A 14,125-nucleotide genomic window follows, 5' to 3' on the forward strand; every position below is an offset into this window, starting at 1 on the left:
CTAGTTACTCTAATAGCACTGCCACAGCTAGAACATTTTCATTACAGTACTTTTAGAGTAAGTCCTCAAAATCGGTTTAACAAGTCAATCCAGAAAATGATTCATTTACCTCAACAATATACACAAAGATGGACTAGATCAATTTACAAACTCAAGCTCATCCCTATCTTGGGTTGCTTCAAAAGACTGTAACACATACTTAAGTTGTGAGCAATGGCAATGTGATTTTAAGTAGCCTCAAAAACTGATTATTTTAAGGGAACGGCACACTTGATATACATAAATCCTTTATATATAGTTACCACCATTTTAAAACCAGCAAACAGAAAACCTAAAATATTGCTACATACCAGTTTGGCCTCAGAAAGAGCAAAAATGGTCCTAAGGATTAATTGGGTAAAAGCAACCAGTTCACCTGCATTGAGTACTGTTGAATTTTCAGGAGATGAATTGCAAATTTTTAGGTCACCCCCTCTTAGATTTCCTATGGTTCATTCTAGGAAAGGGTTACAAAAACATGGCCTTGATATTCCTGCAAACTTTAGGGAAGACTACTAGAGCTCACTGGCTTGGGTTCTAAAATCCTTTTGATATTTTTATTATAATGCAGTTAAGCTTATAATAGTTATTACAGTATGCTCTGCTTGAAACATTTAACAGTATTATTACAAGTACTAGTAGAAAAAAATCTATTAAAATATCTGTTGATGGAAAACCATATTAAAAGTGAACCTTGAAGAATTCATTTGCAGGTCACAGAGCATAAGCACAACCATATGGGAGGAGATAACCAGTCTCTCCCTTCATATATATTCTTTTTTTATTTTCTTGTTATACCTTCCCAAAAACAAAGACATTCAACAGTAGTTAGAATGGCCATCTCCCAACATTTAAAAAAACCACACCCCTCAATGGGTGAACAAAGTAAAGAGTAGTAACCTAGAGTTCAGCTGAGTAAGCCACTGTGGAGACTTAAAGTGGTGAGGTCTTCCAATTTCAGAGTGATGTGTCTTCAACTTGTATCATCATTTTAGTGGAAAAACATAATTTAAATTTGGTGAAATGAGATTCATCTCCAGACAGGATTAGTAACAGCATTCACTGAATTTCACATTCTTCTTTTGTGAACTGTGAAGAAAATGAATGGTAGCTAGAAGATCAATGGGATTCCAGCTCCAGCTGCAGATGGAATGACGATAGATCAAGACAAAAGACCTATAATTTGATTTACAAAGCTAACAGCAGTTTTAAATCTGCAACTTAATTACAGAGCAACTACACCACCTTTTCAAATGGCAAAAATACAAAAAAGTTAAGTGTTACAAAAATATTTCAGAAAAAGTGCATAGTCTAAGTGCATAGTAAATAAAAGCACTGAAAAATATCTTGCTAGAGGGAGTTCAGCTTGGAAAAGTTATTACCAAAGCTAAACATTTTTATTTTACACAAACTATACTTAAAAATAGCTTTATGAGACTGATTTCTGGCTAAAAGTATCAAAGGGTTTTTATTAGTCAAGAAACAAATACCTTAACTGACACGGGTAAATAGAAAAAAAAACAAAGAAGCTGCCTAACCCAAAAGCTCATATTCATTAAGATTTCTGCAATATTACGATACTAATATATCCCTTAATGGCAGAATGTTGTAATTAATCACGGAATATATTATTGCTAAAGTAGTTTTCAAATGATAAAAATTAAAAGGAAAACTAAACCTGACACAATCCAACCAAGCATGTGTCGATTTACAGTTTCAAGGTTATTGTACAAAATACCCACATTTACACAATAGGCTCCTGGCAGCATTTTCAGACAAATGTTCTTTTAATTTATTCTGACATGCTATAAATGAATAAATTACACTATTTAAAGAATTATTGTCACTAAAGGTTTTCTTTCTCGTGGGTCAGAGAGAGAAAAAGAAAAGAACGCACAAATGAGATTTGAGAGGAAGCCCACACACACAATTAACCTATAGAAGTGGGTGGGGGCCAGGGAGGGTCAGCAATCACAATGAACCTCACATAGTGTGGAGCTTTCCAAGGGTAAGAGTCAATCTGGTTATAGCCACTTCACAAAGATTTTAAAGAAAACTTTCTTTTGTAGTCAAAACCCTTTAATGCTTTAATTCTTATTCAAAATCAGTCCAGCAGTTAAAACTCAGTGGCAGAAGGAGTACAATACCAAGTTCTGGCAGTTGCAGTACTAAGTATTGTGCCTGTAAGCCATTAAAAAAAAAAAAAAGGAAGAATGACTTTCCTCTTAGATGATTCAAAAAAAAAATCAAAAAAGTTGAGGAACAGTTGTAACACTAAATCTAAAATGATTTGCAAAGGAATATTACTTAACACATGGCTTGAAGTAGTCTATTAAAAAACTGGGGAGATTTTGATTCCATAGTGAGTCAACAAGGCATTTTTTTTGTTGTTTAAAAAAATCTCATTTCCTTACAGAAACAGTTTTTAGTTTTTAATGAACTTGTAAACAAAAAAGCTCCCATTTCAAAATAAAAACAAAATCCCAGATCATATAGATGTTTACAGTGATTACATTTATCTAAGCAACATACATACATGTTCAGTTGTAAGATGTTAACTAAATTTCTGTGACAAATTTTTTTTAATACCAAGAACATTATAGAGTTAATGCAGAGTCCTAAGGATAATCTAGTAGTCACTAAGTTTTTCTTAAGTCTTCACTTTAGATGCTGTTTATTTCTAGCACAGGTAAGCAGGCAGAGTCTTTCATATGCTCAAACACTGGAATCTTTGGTTGCTACCGTATCAGCTGGCTTGCAAACAAGAAGCCAACCATTTTAAGAATGTTATAAGTGAACAACTTACAAACCCCAAGGATGGAAAAACCCTAAAAATGCACAATTGTGAGCATTTACAACCATCACAACTGTGGCTGAAGACTGTTCATGCCGTTCTTCTGAAATGAGATCTCAAAGCAATATAGTTCAAAATAAAGTTTTAACAAAAAATTGGCATATGCACAATTTCTCCACCAATTTGTGTGTCAACCATTTAGTTAACTTTTCCACTTGAAAAGATGCAATAGAAAACTGGACACCATGTTTCAACTATCTCAGTTAATAATCACAATTACAGCGGCTACAACTCAGGATACAGCACCACCAAATGCTGCCCAGAGCCAGTTTATACTGAAATTAAGTTCTTTACACCAAGTAAATGGTTGTCCATAACCACTGGCTAGTGTACATATGAACTAAAATTTCTAGATTTGGGGAGAAACAAATGCTGCTCCAACCATCTGCTCTGCTTCTTTTGTCCATTGATTCATGCTTAGAAACCTGTTTAAAAGATAAATAAAAGTATGTTAAAGTTTCAAGGTAAAAATAAAATTCAAAAAACAGTACCTAAAACAGAGAAGGTGGGTTGAACTGGGCTAATAATCACTTTATAATAATGGTCCTTTTCATCTATTTGAAAACTATTAGCGCAATTTTTCTTTTTAATTCCAAAATTTTATACTCTACACCCACCAAGCAACTGTTCCCCCTTTTAACTCTGGTACTGGTAACCTCTAATATACTTTGTGTCTATATACTAACTCAATTTAAAAAAAAAGAAAGAAAAGGAAAGAAAAGAAAAAAACCTGAAGCTAAAATATATACAAACTTTCTTATTTCAGATGACTCTAGGTAGGAAAGGTAGAGTAAATTAAAGCCTTCCAGTTAGCACACAATTCTCAAGCTGGAGAATTATGGGTAATTCAAATAAACCTGTTTTGATTACTTCTGTATTTCTAGTACCTAGAATATGTTCAAATATTTGTAGAAGAAATGGAAAATAGATTGCTTTGCTTTAAAACAAGTAGAGAGTAGAATTAAGTTCTCATCATATTATGAGCTATAATATCTGATTTCCCTCAATAATGAACTACCCCTATTTTTTCACAACACAAAGAGAAAATCGTTAGACCATCTCCTACGGGTTTTGTGGGATAAATAAAATGCTTCTATTATTTACTTTTTATGCATGAATGTCTTTGATTTTTACAGAGAGAAACAAACATTTATATATCGTATTTTGGTAAATATTCTCTCACTTGCTAAGTAGGAGTTTTTCATTTGAGGACAGAAGCAGTCATCTTCATTCATTTAATAAACATATTGTGCTAAGTTCTGAGAACAAATATTTGAGTGCTGTACTTCTTCGCCTCTCCATAGTGCCCAATAACAGAGTGGGTGCAGAATAGACCTTTGTTGGTTCAGTACTAAGAAGTTCATAAGGAGCAAATATCAAAAATGAAAGATAATGAAACTGAGAATACACTTCACTACAGGGAATACTGTCCCTGATATGTATTATGAAAAATAATTAACAAGGTAAACAAAAGAAAAGGCTGTCGCGTCAAACCTCAATTAAATTTTAAAATCTTGACCATACTTTATAATCTAATTCCAATTTTTAAAATACAGGATAGTTTCAGAATATTTTAATAAACCATGGATTAGCTAAATGGAAATGATGCTTACCAGAGTTCAAGTTCTGCAACTATTCTTAAACTAAGAAAAATGCTTTTACAAACACTAAAATGATTGGGCTTTATCATAGCTTGTAAAGGCTATGACAGTATACTGAATAAGATAGTTATTATGTTTAAAATCCAAGCAGGGCTTTAAAATGAAAAGCCACTGTCACTGACATACTAAAAAGGAAAGATAGTTACACTGCCAGTCAAAATATTACAAAACTCATGTGTCTTTAATAGGGAAGCTCTATATAAGAATTACAGCTGTTCATCTTTCAATCTGATATTTGAGGAATTGCTAGGTCAATTAATGGTAACAAATGTTCAGGAACTGCTTAATGGCTAGCCTAACAATGCTACTAGTAGAATAGAGCAGTCAAATCCAGATTGAAATTCTTCAGAAGGGCCAATGGTACGATATTCCACCCAGGATTATTGTTTTTCCAGTGAATTGTCCTAAAATGTTATTGAAGTTTGCTTAGAAAAAAACCTCAATATGAACATTCAGCAGGTATTCAACATTAAATCTTCAAATACTAAGCATTCTCTTCCCCAGTATGCATCAATCAGTTCTTGGTTTTTATCTTGCAGCTTGGGTGGTGTCTCCTGACTTCCAAAATTTCAAAAACCCATCTTCACTGAAACATCAGTTAAAAGGTGGGATAAATCCCTTTGTTCCTAAAACAAAAGAGGAAAGCATAAAGTTAATAAGGATTGGAGGAATAATGTGATGGTTCAGGAGTTAACAGATACATTTAAATTTCTTTTCAAATCTGCAAAATGAAGAAAATTATTTTTTTTTATAACAAACCAGGAGAGTCTATCTCCCAATTTGAAATCTGAGAAGTATGCATTTGTTTCTATTTGTGAATTAAATTCAGATGTCCCTGCTTTTTAATAAACCAAAAACTAGTTGAAATGGATATGTATATAATAGTAAAGCTTGGAAGTCTGAGATGAGCTTTTGAAATTTAGAATTTTGTTATAGTACAAGAAACTCTTGTTAAGTCAGTATGTACACAATATTCACATCCATTATGCAATGCTACCTGTATTTAACAAGACTATACTAGGTCTGTGTGGTTTCACTGGTTGCATATAAATCAAGCTTGGAAAATACCAATTCAGATTAGCAGTATGTAAAGAAAAAAGCCACAAAAAAACGCAGAAACTAAAAAGGTATTATGTAGGTTTAACCAAAACCATAAAGGAAATTTTATTTTTATCACTAAAAATAAATAATGGTTTTAAGTATACCAAGTATGAATTATCCCTAAACTGCATTATGGACTGGTGACATGAAATTTTGTCTTCCATTTTACAAAATTCACTCTGTACAGATTTCTGAGGTGGTTGAATGTCAAAATACCTGTTATGACTGATTCTTTCCCCAAGTGGTAAATAGTCTGCACTGCACACCAATGAGTCACAGGAACACTGTACTCTTCAAGTTCTTCTGACTGCTGTGGTGTCATCCAAACAATCTTATAGGTTGATCTTTAATTTAATAGATCCAGCAAGCCTTGGGGATGTGAGCTCCAAATCACCACAAACCATCTCTTGCACGCGTATCTTCAATTCCTGTTGAGTTATTTAGCTGTTTTCTATTCAGCTTTGTTGTCCACAGTGAAAAAAGATGACAAAATTAAGAATGCAGTAGGTGCAGCTCCCTGGCACTTCTTCTGAGTGTATTCAGAGTAGATCAATCGCTCCAGATACTTCAATTTCAAGGTCTTCCCCTGTGATTTGGGTTACGTTGCTGAGTGACCAGCCACGTTCCTAGCAGCAATTGGTGAAGCCAGAAAAAGTTAAGCTAGACATAAATGGCAGGTGAAGCCCAGTAAATACTGGGAGGCAATTGAAGGAAGACCATGGACATGGTGGGTTAATGTGATGGAAAAATATTTCTAATTTCTTCTGAATGCCAACCATTTGACATCTACCTAGACCACTGTGGTAAAACTACACTTAGTCTCTCTCTATGGCTGGGGTAACAAAAAGATGGATTACAATGATGAGAGTAGAAAAACAGAATTACCCCCAACCCTCTTCCCTCAACTAAAGAAAATGATAAACCAAACTGGATTCTGAAAGATGTCCTAAAATATTTCCTTTTCCTTTATTAATTCTTAAATGTCTTCAAAAGAACCTTTCAGATAAACCACAAATTTAAGGGAAAGGGAGTCAAATAGGTTTAGAAATGTGCCAGCTCTGAAACGTCTTAAGCATAAATAAAAATAATTAATAATCTTGTGGTACTACTACATAATATGCCCAGAGTAGGTGAATAAATCAGAATCTAAAGAGCCTTTGGACATTTATTAGTGAACTGCTAAAACATTTTTGAGTTCCGTGGAGAAAACCCTGTGAATTCTTCAAAAATATCCACATAAAATATATTAGTGAATGCCATCATTTGGGTGTCCAAGGAATGTATGGTCTTAAAATGTAGAGATCTATCCACAAGGATTTATTTATGAAATTGAATTCCCTAGTGTGCAAACCTCAAAGTATAACTCCGTGAAGAACTAATGATATAACATATTTTAAAATGTACCTTCAACATAAGAAAATTCAAAAAACAAAAACAAAAAAGTACCTTCGAAAACTTTTAACTAGAAAATGTAATACGGTTTTTTCATCATCATTCAAAGGAATTCTTGGGATCAATGAATCACTGAGCTACATGAACTCTTCCTTAAACAAACAAAAAAAAAACTAAAAAAAAACCAAACTGCAGCTGACTCTAAGAGTGTCCTTTTAAACACCCTTATACTTAGAACTCCCCCATGCTTATATCATGCCACTGTCATATTTGCTATACTTTCATGGCTTTACACATAAAAGTTTCATGTATACGATCTGTTTTGATCACTAAGTTATACACCCAAAATAATATGGTATTTTCAAGAAGTCAAAAAACAAAAATAATTCTTTTGTGTTTTTATTCTGGGTAAGGCAACATATTAGCAAAAAGCAATATTTTGCTTGGAGTCAAAATATATCACCTGGTACTGGGGGGAAGTGTAAACTATAATGTAAACTATTATCCATGTGGTGCAACAGTGCTCCATAATGTATTCGCCAAATGCAATGTGTGTGCCACAATGATGAAAGAGGTATTGATGTGGGAGGAGTGGGGTGGGGTGGGTGTGGGTGTGGGGTATATGGGAATCTCTTATATTTGCTAATGTAACATTTTTTGAGATCTATTTATTTTCCAAAAAATACAATAAAAAAGATATATATATATCTCCTGGAAATGCATATCTGAAAGTAGTCAGTTCATGCATGATATGTGATGTATTTTATGAAAAAATTAAGCTTTTTCAAAATTTTACAAGTCCATATGCACATAAAAATTTGTTTAACCACTGTGTTTAATAATGCTATGAAATCTACGTAAGATTTTTAAGTTGTTTTTATGAAAAATAGTTACAATACAAAATAAGGATTAAACTTAAGTTTAATTACAAATTTTTTTCAGGGAAACATACTAACTCAGTGGATCCAACTTCTCATCTTTAAGACCTGGATAAAGCAGGACAAAAATTCTACTTGTTTATTAAGTAAAAGACATACAGTAAACTAACAATGAAACTAGATAAAAATAAGGTAATTCTTTCTGAAGGCTGCTGAATGCCTGAAGTGAAATGTTCTAGGTCAGATGAGATTTCCATCTAAGTTTGGTTCTAGATACTGCAACTGTGATGATCCTATTATCCCAGCTAGCTTTAAGCAAAAGTTGGTTTTATTTTGTGAGAAAAAGCAAGCACAATTTAGGTGTCAAGTGTAGCCAGCCCTAAGTTTAGACTTCTACTTGGTCTTACCTAAATGGTAGGACAATTTTTCAGTGACACTAGACACCAACCCCATTAAGAATTCTTGGCACTATGATTAAACACTCAAAGAGGCAAGTAAATCCTAAAGACACAAAGGCAGAACACTGAGCAAGCATTAATGTTTGCAATCCTTAGTTTAAGCTTCATCATCTAAGAACCTATATACTACATTAACGTTTCAATTTTGAAACCTTCCCCAATAAAGAAACATAAGGGGAAGTATCTAAACTTTATTCCTAGTAGATGAGCTGCTGGGATGAGGATGGCATCAGTTAATTCTACTCTTTGAAAAGTACCCTTAAATTAGAACCTATTTTTAAATTACAAAATTATTAAGATACAACACCAGATAGATGAATCAGAGATTAATCTATAAAGGCCAAGTTCAGACTAGAGCAGTCATTCAGAAATCAAATAACTAAAAATCAAAAAACCCAAACCCTACCTGCCCACCACTTCAAGAAAGTAGGCAGGTATTGTAAGAGGTAAGGGAAAAGAAAAACAAGCCAACAAAAAAAACATGAAACACAGGAGTGGAACTGTATGGCAACAGTGATAAGAAATAGAGCTGTGCCCTAACAGTTCTACTCTTTAAGTAAAACTAAGAATGCCAGAGAAAAATAGAAAGGAAACAGACTAGCAGCTCAGTGGCATTTGCCCCGGGTATCATCAATTTGCAAGGCCTAACTGCAGATTTCAATTCCACATTGGACCCTTAAGAGCCTGAATATGTGCAAGATTTTAAAAATATATTCTAAAGCCAAAATGAAATGAACTACTCTGAAATTAAAAACATGTGCAGTTGAACAGCAACTAAAAAATTTTATTTTGTGACTAGGAAAGAGGTGCCAAGCTTTCTAGTTATTTGAGCATTGAAGACAGGAACTGAGATGCTCTGCAACCCGACACTTTGGGGGAAATGCCAAACTCACCTCTTGAAATTAAGTCAAGCTCACAATTTTCTATTTAAAATGCTAAAGCATTAACATGCAGAAAATTCTTAACACTGTTAGTCTGAAGGAAATATACCATGGCTAACCAGATTCATTATTAAAAATCAACAAGTGTTAGGTCTAGGATTTTGGATTGATTATTTTTTAACTATATTCCCAACACCAAATGTTCATTTTGGAAAAGGGTTAATGAATGAGTAAAAAAGATGCAGTTGTTAAAAATGACCCAAAATCCCAAGAGAAATGATATAATATACACACATATATATGTATATAAAAATACATATACATATATATATGAACAAGGACACTTGGGTTTAAAGTTAGTAGTCAAATTTTCCAAGGACGTCTTTTTTTAATTAAAAAAAAAAAAAAACAGCCAAATTTTTTTTTTTTGATGCATTTTAAAACCATTTCCTCGATCTAACACTGTTAGAAATGAATGAATTACCCAATTTTGCGTTCAATTTTTTTCCCTGTAACGTCACTTGGTTCTTGGCTACTAACCTTTCATGTTACTCTTGGTTTTGTCAGTTTGCTTGCCTGTGGGGGTTTGGGCCTGCTGACCCTGCCCACTGGAAGAGGCTGCCTGCTGTGCTGCTTTCTGCTTTAACATTGTCCAATCAAATGTATAGTCATATTGGTGATTCAGGGTCCTGAAAATATTAAATTATATGTTAAGCATTTAACGACAGAATCTAGTTAAGAACTCTACTTAATTTTCAAAACAGTAAGTGCATTTCATTAGGAAATAAATATTGCCACTCTACCCCAACCTAAAATAATTGTTAAGAATAGCTGTATTACAAATTGAAAAAGACCTAATTAGCCCAAAAGAACTCAAATTTCCTTAAAACTTCTGTTCAAATTGGTTAGACCTGCTCTCTTTACTACTTTCATAAGAGATCTGTTAAACATATTTAACCAATTTCCCTCACTAGAGTTAACCCTTAAAAAAAAAAAAACACTAACCTGAAAAGAATGCGGAACAGCTGCCTCAGATACATGTAATCTGGGGCTTCCTCAAAGCGCAGCCCACGACAATAGTTTAAGTACATAGCAAATTCTGCAGGAAACCCCTACAGGTTTAAGAATTAAAACACAGGTGGAAAAAAAGAGAAAAAGTACTTATTTTGCAACAATAGGAAAATAAATGTATTTGAATACAAGCAAACGATGTTCAGTTCCTTAGGATAGACTCTCAGAGATGTGTCAAAGCATATAAACATTTTTAAGACTCTAGATAAATTAATAACCAAAAGGAATTCACTATCAGCAATGTAGAAATACAAAACATTAAAATACAATGCAAATCCCTACACCTTCCCAATATAACTGTGGGTGGGCACTGAGTAAAGGACAGGCAAAGGAGGCAGTCTTCTTCCCATAATCATCTGATCTACTGACCTACCAGAAATGTCCTTATAATTTTGAGAAATCTCTTACATACAGAATAGTCAAAGTGGGATAAGATGGGCATACTTGCAACAAATTTTTATTGATTACACATTTTTTGGGAGTGGCCACACAAAACCTAAGTTTTTATATATGGGGAGGGGAGGGAGTGAGGAAGAACTTCTTTGGTTCTTTAAATTCTAATTGGACTTAAATATTTTTTTATACATTCATGGTCTGTGTTAATTATAAAAACGCATTTATCAAATGGAGTTAATAGTAATTTTTAAAAAACAACTAGAACTGAAGGTCAAATAGCATAAATCTTATTTTTGGCTACCTTATGAACAGTAAAACTTGAACAAAAGAAAACTAGCAGGATCACAAAAGTCATAGATACGATTAAGAAGCATCACTGGATGAGGCTTATGAAAATGACATCACTGCTTTATAGCAATATTTCATATTTCTGTCTGTGTTCACTCTACGCTGAATAAATTATTTGTGGCTAATACAAAAAGACAGATGTGGTTACCAATTTTTAGATAAAGGTTAAGAGGAAGTCCACGTACTTGGAGTTGCCCTGGATGGTGCTTCAGGGGCAATCACTGGACACTGTAAATCCTCCCAGGGCCCACTCGATGGAACGTGGGAGAATATGGGCTATGATGTGGACCATTGACCATGAGGTGCAGAGATGCCCAGAGATGTACTTACCAAATGCAATGGATGTGTCATGATGATGGGAGTGAGTGTTGCTGGGGGGGGGGGGGGGGGAGTGGTGGGGTGGGGTGGTGGGGTTGAATGGGACCTCATATTTTTTGAATGTAATATTTTTACAAAATGAATAAAATTAAAAAAGAAAAAAAAGAAAGGAAAAAAAAAAAGAGGAAGTCCACAAGCAGAAAATGTAGGAAATCTTCTCTTCCTCCTCCTGAAAAATGGCTGACCTTTCTGGTAAGCCAAATATATCTTTCTCTTGAATAGAAATAACACTGTATAGAAATGATATCTTACCTCCCAAAGTTTAGAGATTTTAAAGTTATTTAGATCAACAATAATGTGTGGATACTGTATTAATTTATAATGTATTTCATAATTTAAAACAAACCCTAAAGAGTCTCAGAAGAGATCACAGTCCCTTGTACTCCATCACCTCCTTTCTTATAGATACACAGGAAAGAGAAAAACAAATTTGGGGATGGGGAGACACAGAAAAACATCTCCATTTCCCCACTCACACAAAGTACAATTTCAAGTCATGCCGCTTTCTCCCTTCTATCATTCAATTATTTAACTGTGTATTGTTCTAAAATACCTCATGTATTTAATTTTTGTCCCAAAGGGGGAAGAGACACTGGTTATACATCATGATATAGACCATGCCTAAGTTCACTGGCCTTTCTATAAGGTTTGATTATGCAAAACTTCAAAGAAATGAGCCCCAAACTGTCTTCTTTATTTTTCTGTTGTTGGTCAATTGCTATTTTGAATTGATTTGCTCTGCCTGCCTTTGTTTTGCTATTCTTTGATGAACCACCTGCCAGTATATTTTCTTTCCCAGCTCCAGTTAGGAATAAGACTATTTCTTAATTTTTCTTATAAATTGTTGAGGTTCTACTGGAAAAAGTCTGTCTACCCTGATACTTTTCCTCTACTTTTCAAGAAATTAGAGAGCTCAAACAAATCAGAAATACGATTAAAAAACAATTAAAATGACCTGTAACTTCAAGCCACTGTTAAAGATATTTAGAGTCATGAAAAAGTAAACTTAAAATAACCAGCAAGTTCCCACATATCTCCCTCCACACACACATGCATAGTTTTCCTCTCCCTATTACTAACCTCTTGCATAAGTGTGATACATTTATTGCAACTGATAAAATGAATATTGACACATTATTACGACCTAAAGTCTGCTGCTTTTATTAGAGTTCACTTTTTTGTATGAAGTTCTATTGGTTTTGACAAATACCAAATGTCATGTGTCCATTACATTATCATACAGAATAGTTTCACCAGCCCAAATTGCTCTGTGTTCATCTGTCCCTTCAGGTTCTCTCTCTCTACTTTCTGTGAATCTCAAACTGTTCTAAATATAGATACATGTACATATTTCTAAAAGGTAAGTAATTTCTTAATAGGATGTTTAAGTTCTGAAGTTCTAAAGTTGAGAAGTCTAACATTTTTGTTCTTGGATCATTTCTATTTAAAAAAAAACATTCCATGCATATTTACCTTACATAAAACTTCAACAGGAGTGGACATCTTCTTTTCACTAATCTTTTCATACTTTTGTTTCTTTGTTGCAGCCTATAGAAAATAAGACTCAAATCACAAAAATATACTCAATAACACTGAAAAAATCTTGGTACATTAACATACTAGACATATAAACATATACTTGATATGTTTATATCAAGGGAAATCTTAACCCAGAATTAAATGCAGCTTTCAGTAAGCGCCATTAAAAATTGAAGTTAACTATAGTAAACCTATTTTTCTAATGTATAAATATCCACATTGGGGGAGCAGATGTAGCTCATCAGCTGAGCACCTGCTTCCCACATACAAGGTCCTAGGTTTATTCCCCAGTGCCTCCTTTAAAAAAAAAAAAAAAAGAGAGAAGAAAATCCATATTGGATAAAGCTACCCACATGATAACTGAGCAATATCTCTAGCTCAATGACACTCAATAAGTACGAGTACCTTTTTGCCTTTGAAGAACCAAAAAAAAGTACCAAAATACCTTCTAAATTCTAGGATATAGGGATTTATCATTAACTTACAAAATACAAAAGTAATGGTGAATGACATTCCTGGTTAACAGAAACAAAATAATTGCATAAATTATGTAACTAGTATTCCTGGAAAAACAGGTTTTACTGTACATAAAAAGAATACATCTCCAACCTGGTTGCAACTGTATGAAATATAACCTGCTCTCCAAAGAACAGAGGGAACACATAATCACTATGACCCTTATCAAAAAAAAAAAGAAAAAAAGAAAAAAAGAAAAAAAGGGAGGGTCATGCTAGAATAACTGAGAAAGTGTATGGTTGATTTTAGAGAAAGTGAAAAAATATTTTGCTGCTTGAGTGGGAAAATGCATCAAAACCATGTCTCCATTTTTCTTGCCCATGCAAATACCCATTTAGATAAACCTAGTAGTTACTAATGAGTACTAGCTTATTGTTTCAAAGGAAATTGTTCAGCGAATGGACAAAGAGAGCAGACAATGGGGGAGGGGGTAAGGGGAGAGAAATAAATAAAAAATAAGTCTTTAGGCTGCAGACTTGGCCCAGTGGTTAGGGCGTTGGTCTACCACATGGGAGGTCTGCAGTTCAAACCCCGGGCCTCCCTGACCCGTCTGGAGCTGGCCCACGAGCAGTGCTGATGCACGCAAGGAGTGCCGTGCCACGCAGGGTGTCCC

The 14,125-nt window shown here is 34.0% G+C and overlaps 1 protein-coding gene across 12 annotated transcripts in view; it reads right to left on the reverse strand.

Moving 5' to 3' along the window:
* Positions 1–569: 569 nt before the first annotated feature.
* Positions 570–14,125, reverse strand: part of CSNK1A1 (casein kinase 1 alpha 1) — a 46,710-nt gene continuing 33,154 nt past the window's right edge. For 2 of the 12 annotated variants that reach the window (XR_011646915.1, XR_011646919.1), the window contains 6 exons: positions 12,931–13,005; positions 10,270–10,376; positions 9,805–9,953; positions 5,872–8,033; positions 4,077–5,180; positions 2,459–3,318 (listed from right to left, as the gene is read on the reverse strand). Coding sequence is in view for 4 of the 12 variants with exons in the window: in XM_058280850.2 (XP_058136833.1) it covers positions 3,311–3,318; positions 9,805–9,953; positions 10,270–10,376; positions 12,931–13,005 (339 nt within the window). In the remaining 8 variants the exon portion in view is untranslated. Of the gene's footprint in view, positions 3,319–4,076; positions 5,181–5,871; positions 8,034–9,804; positions 9,954–10,269; positions 10,377–12,930; positions 13,006–14,125 lie in introns of all 12 variants that reach the window. The other 10 variants (XR_011646918.1, XR_011646923.1, XR_011646916.1 and 7 more) reach the window with 6 other exon arrangements.

This window comes from Dasypus novemcinctus, chromosome 2 (genome assembly GCF_030445035.2).
Source record: "Dasypus novemcinctus isolate mDasNov1 chromosome 2, mDasNov1.1.hap2, whole genome shotgun sequence".
Taxonomy (NCBI): Eukaryota; Metazoa; Chordata; class Mammalia; order Cingulata; family Dasypodidae; genus Dasypus; species Dasypus novemcinctus.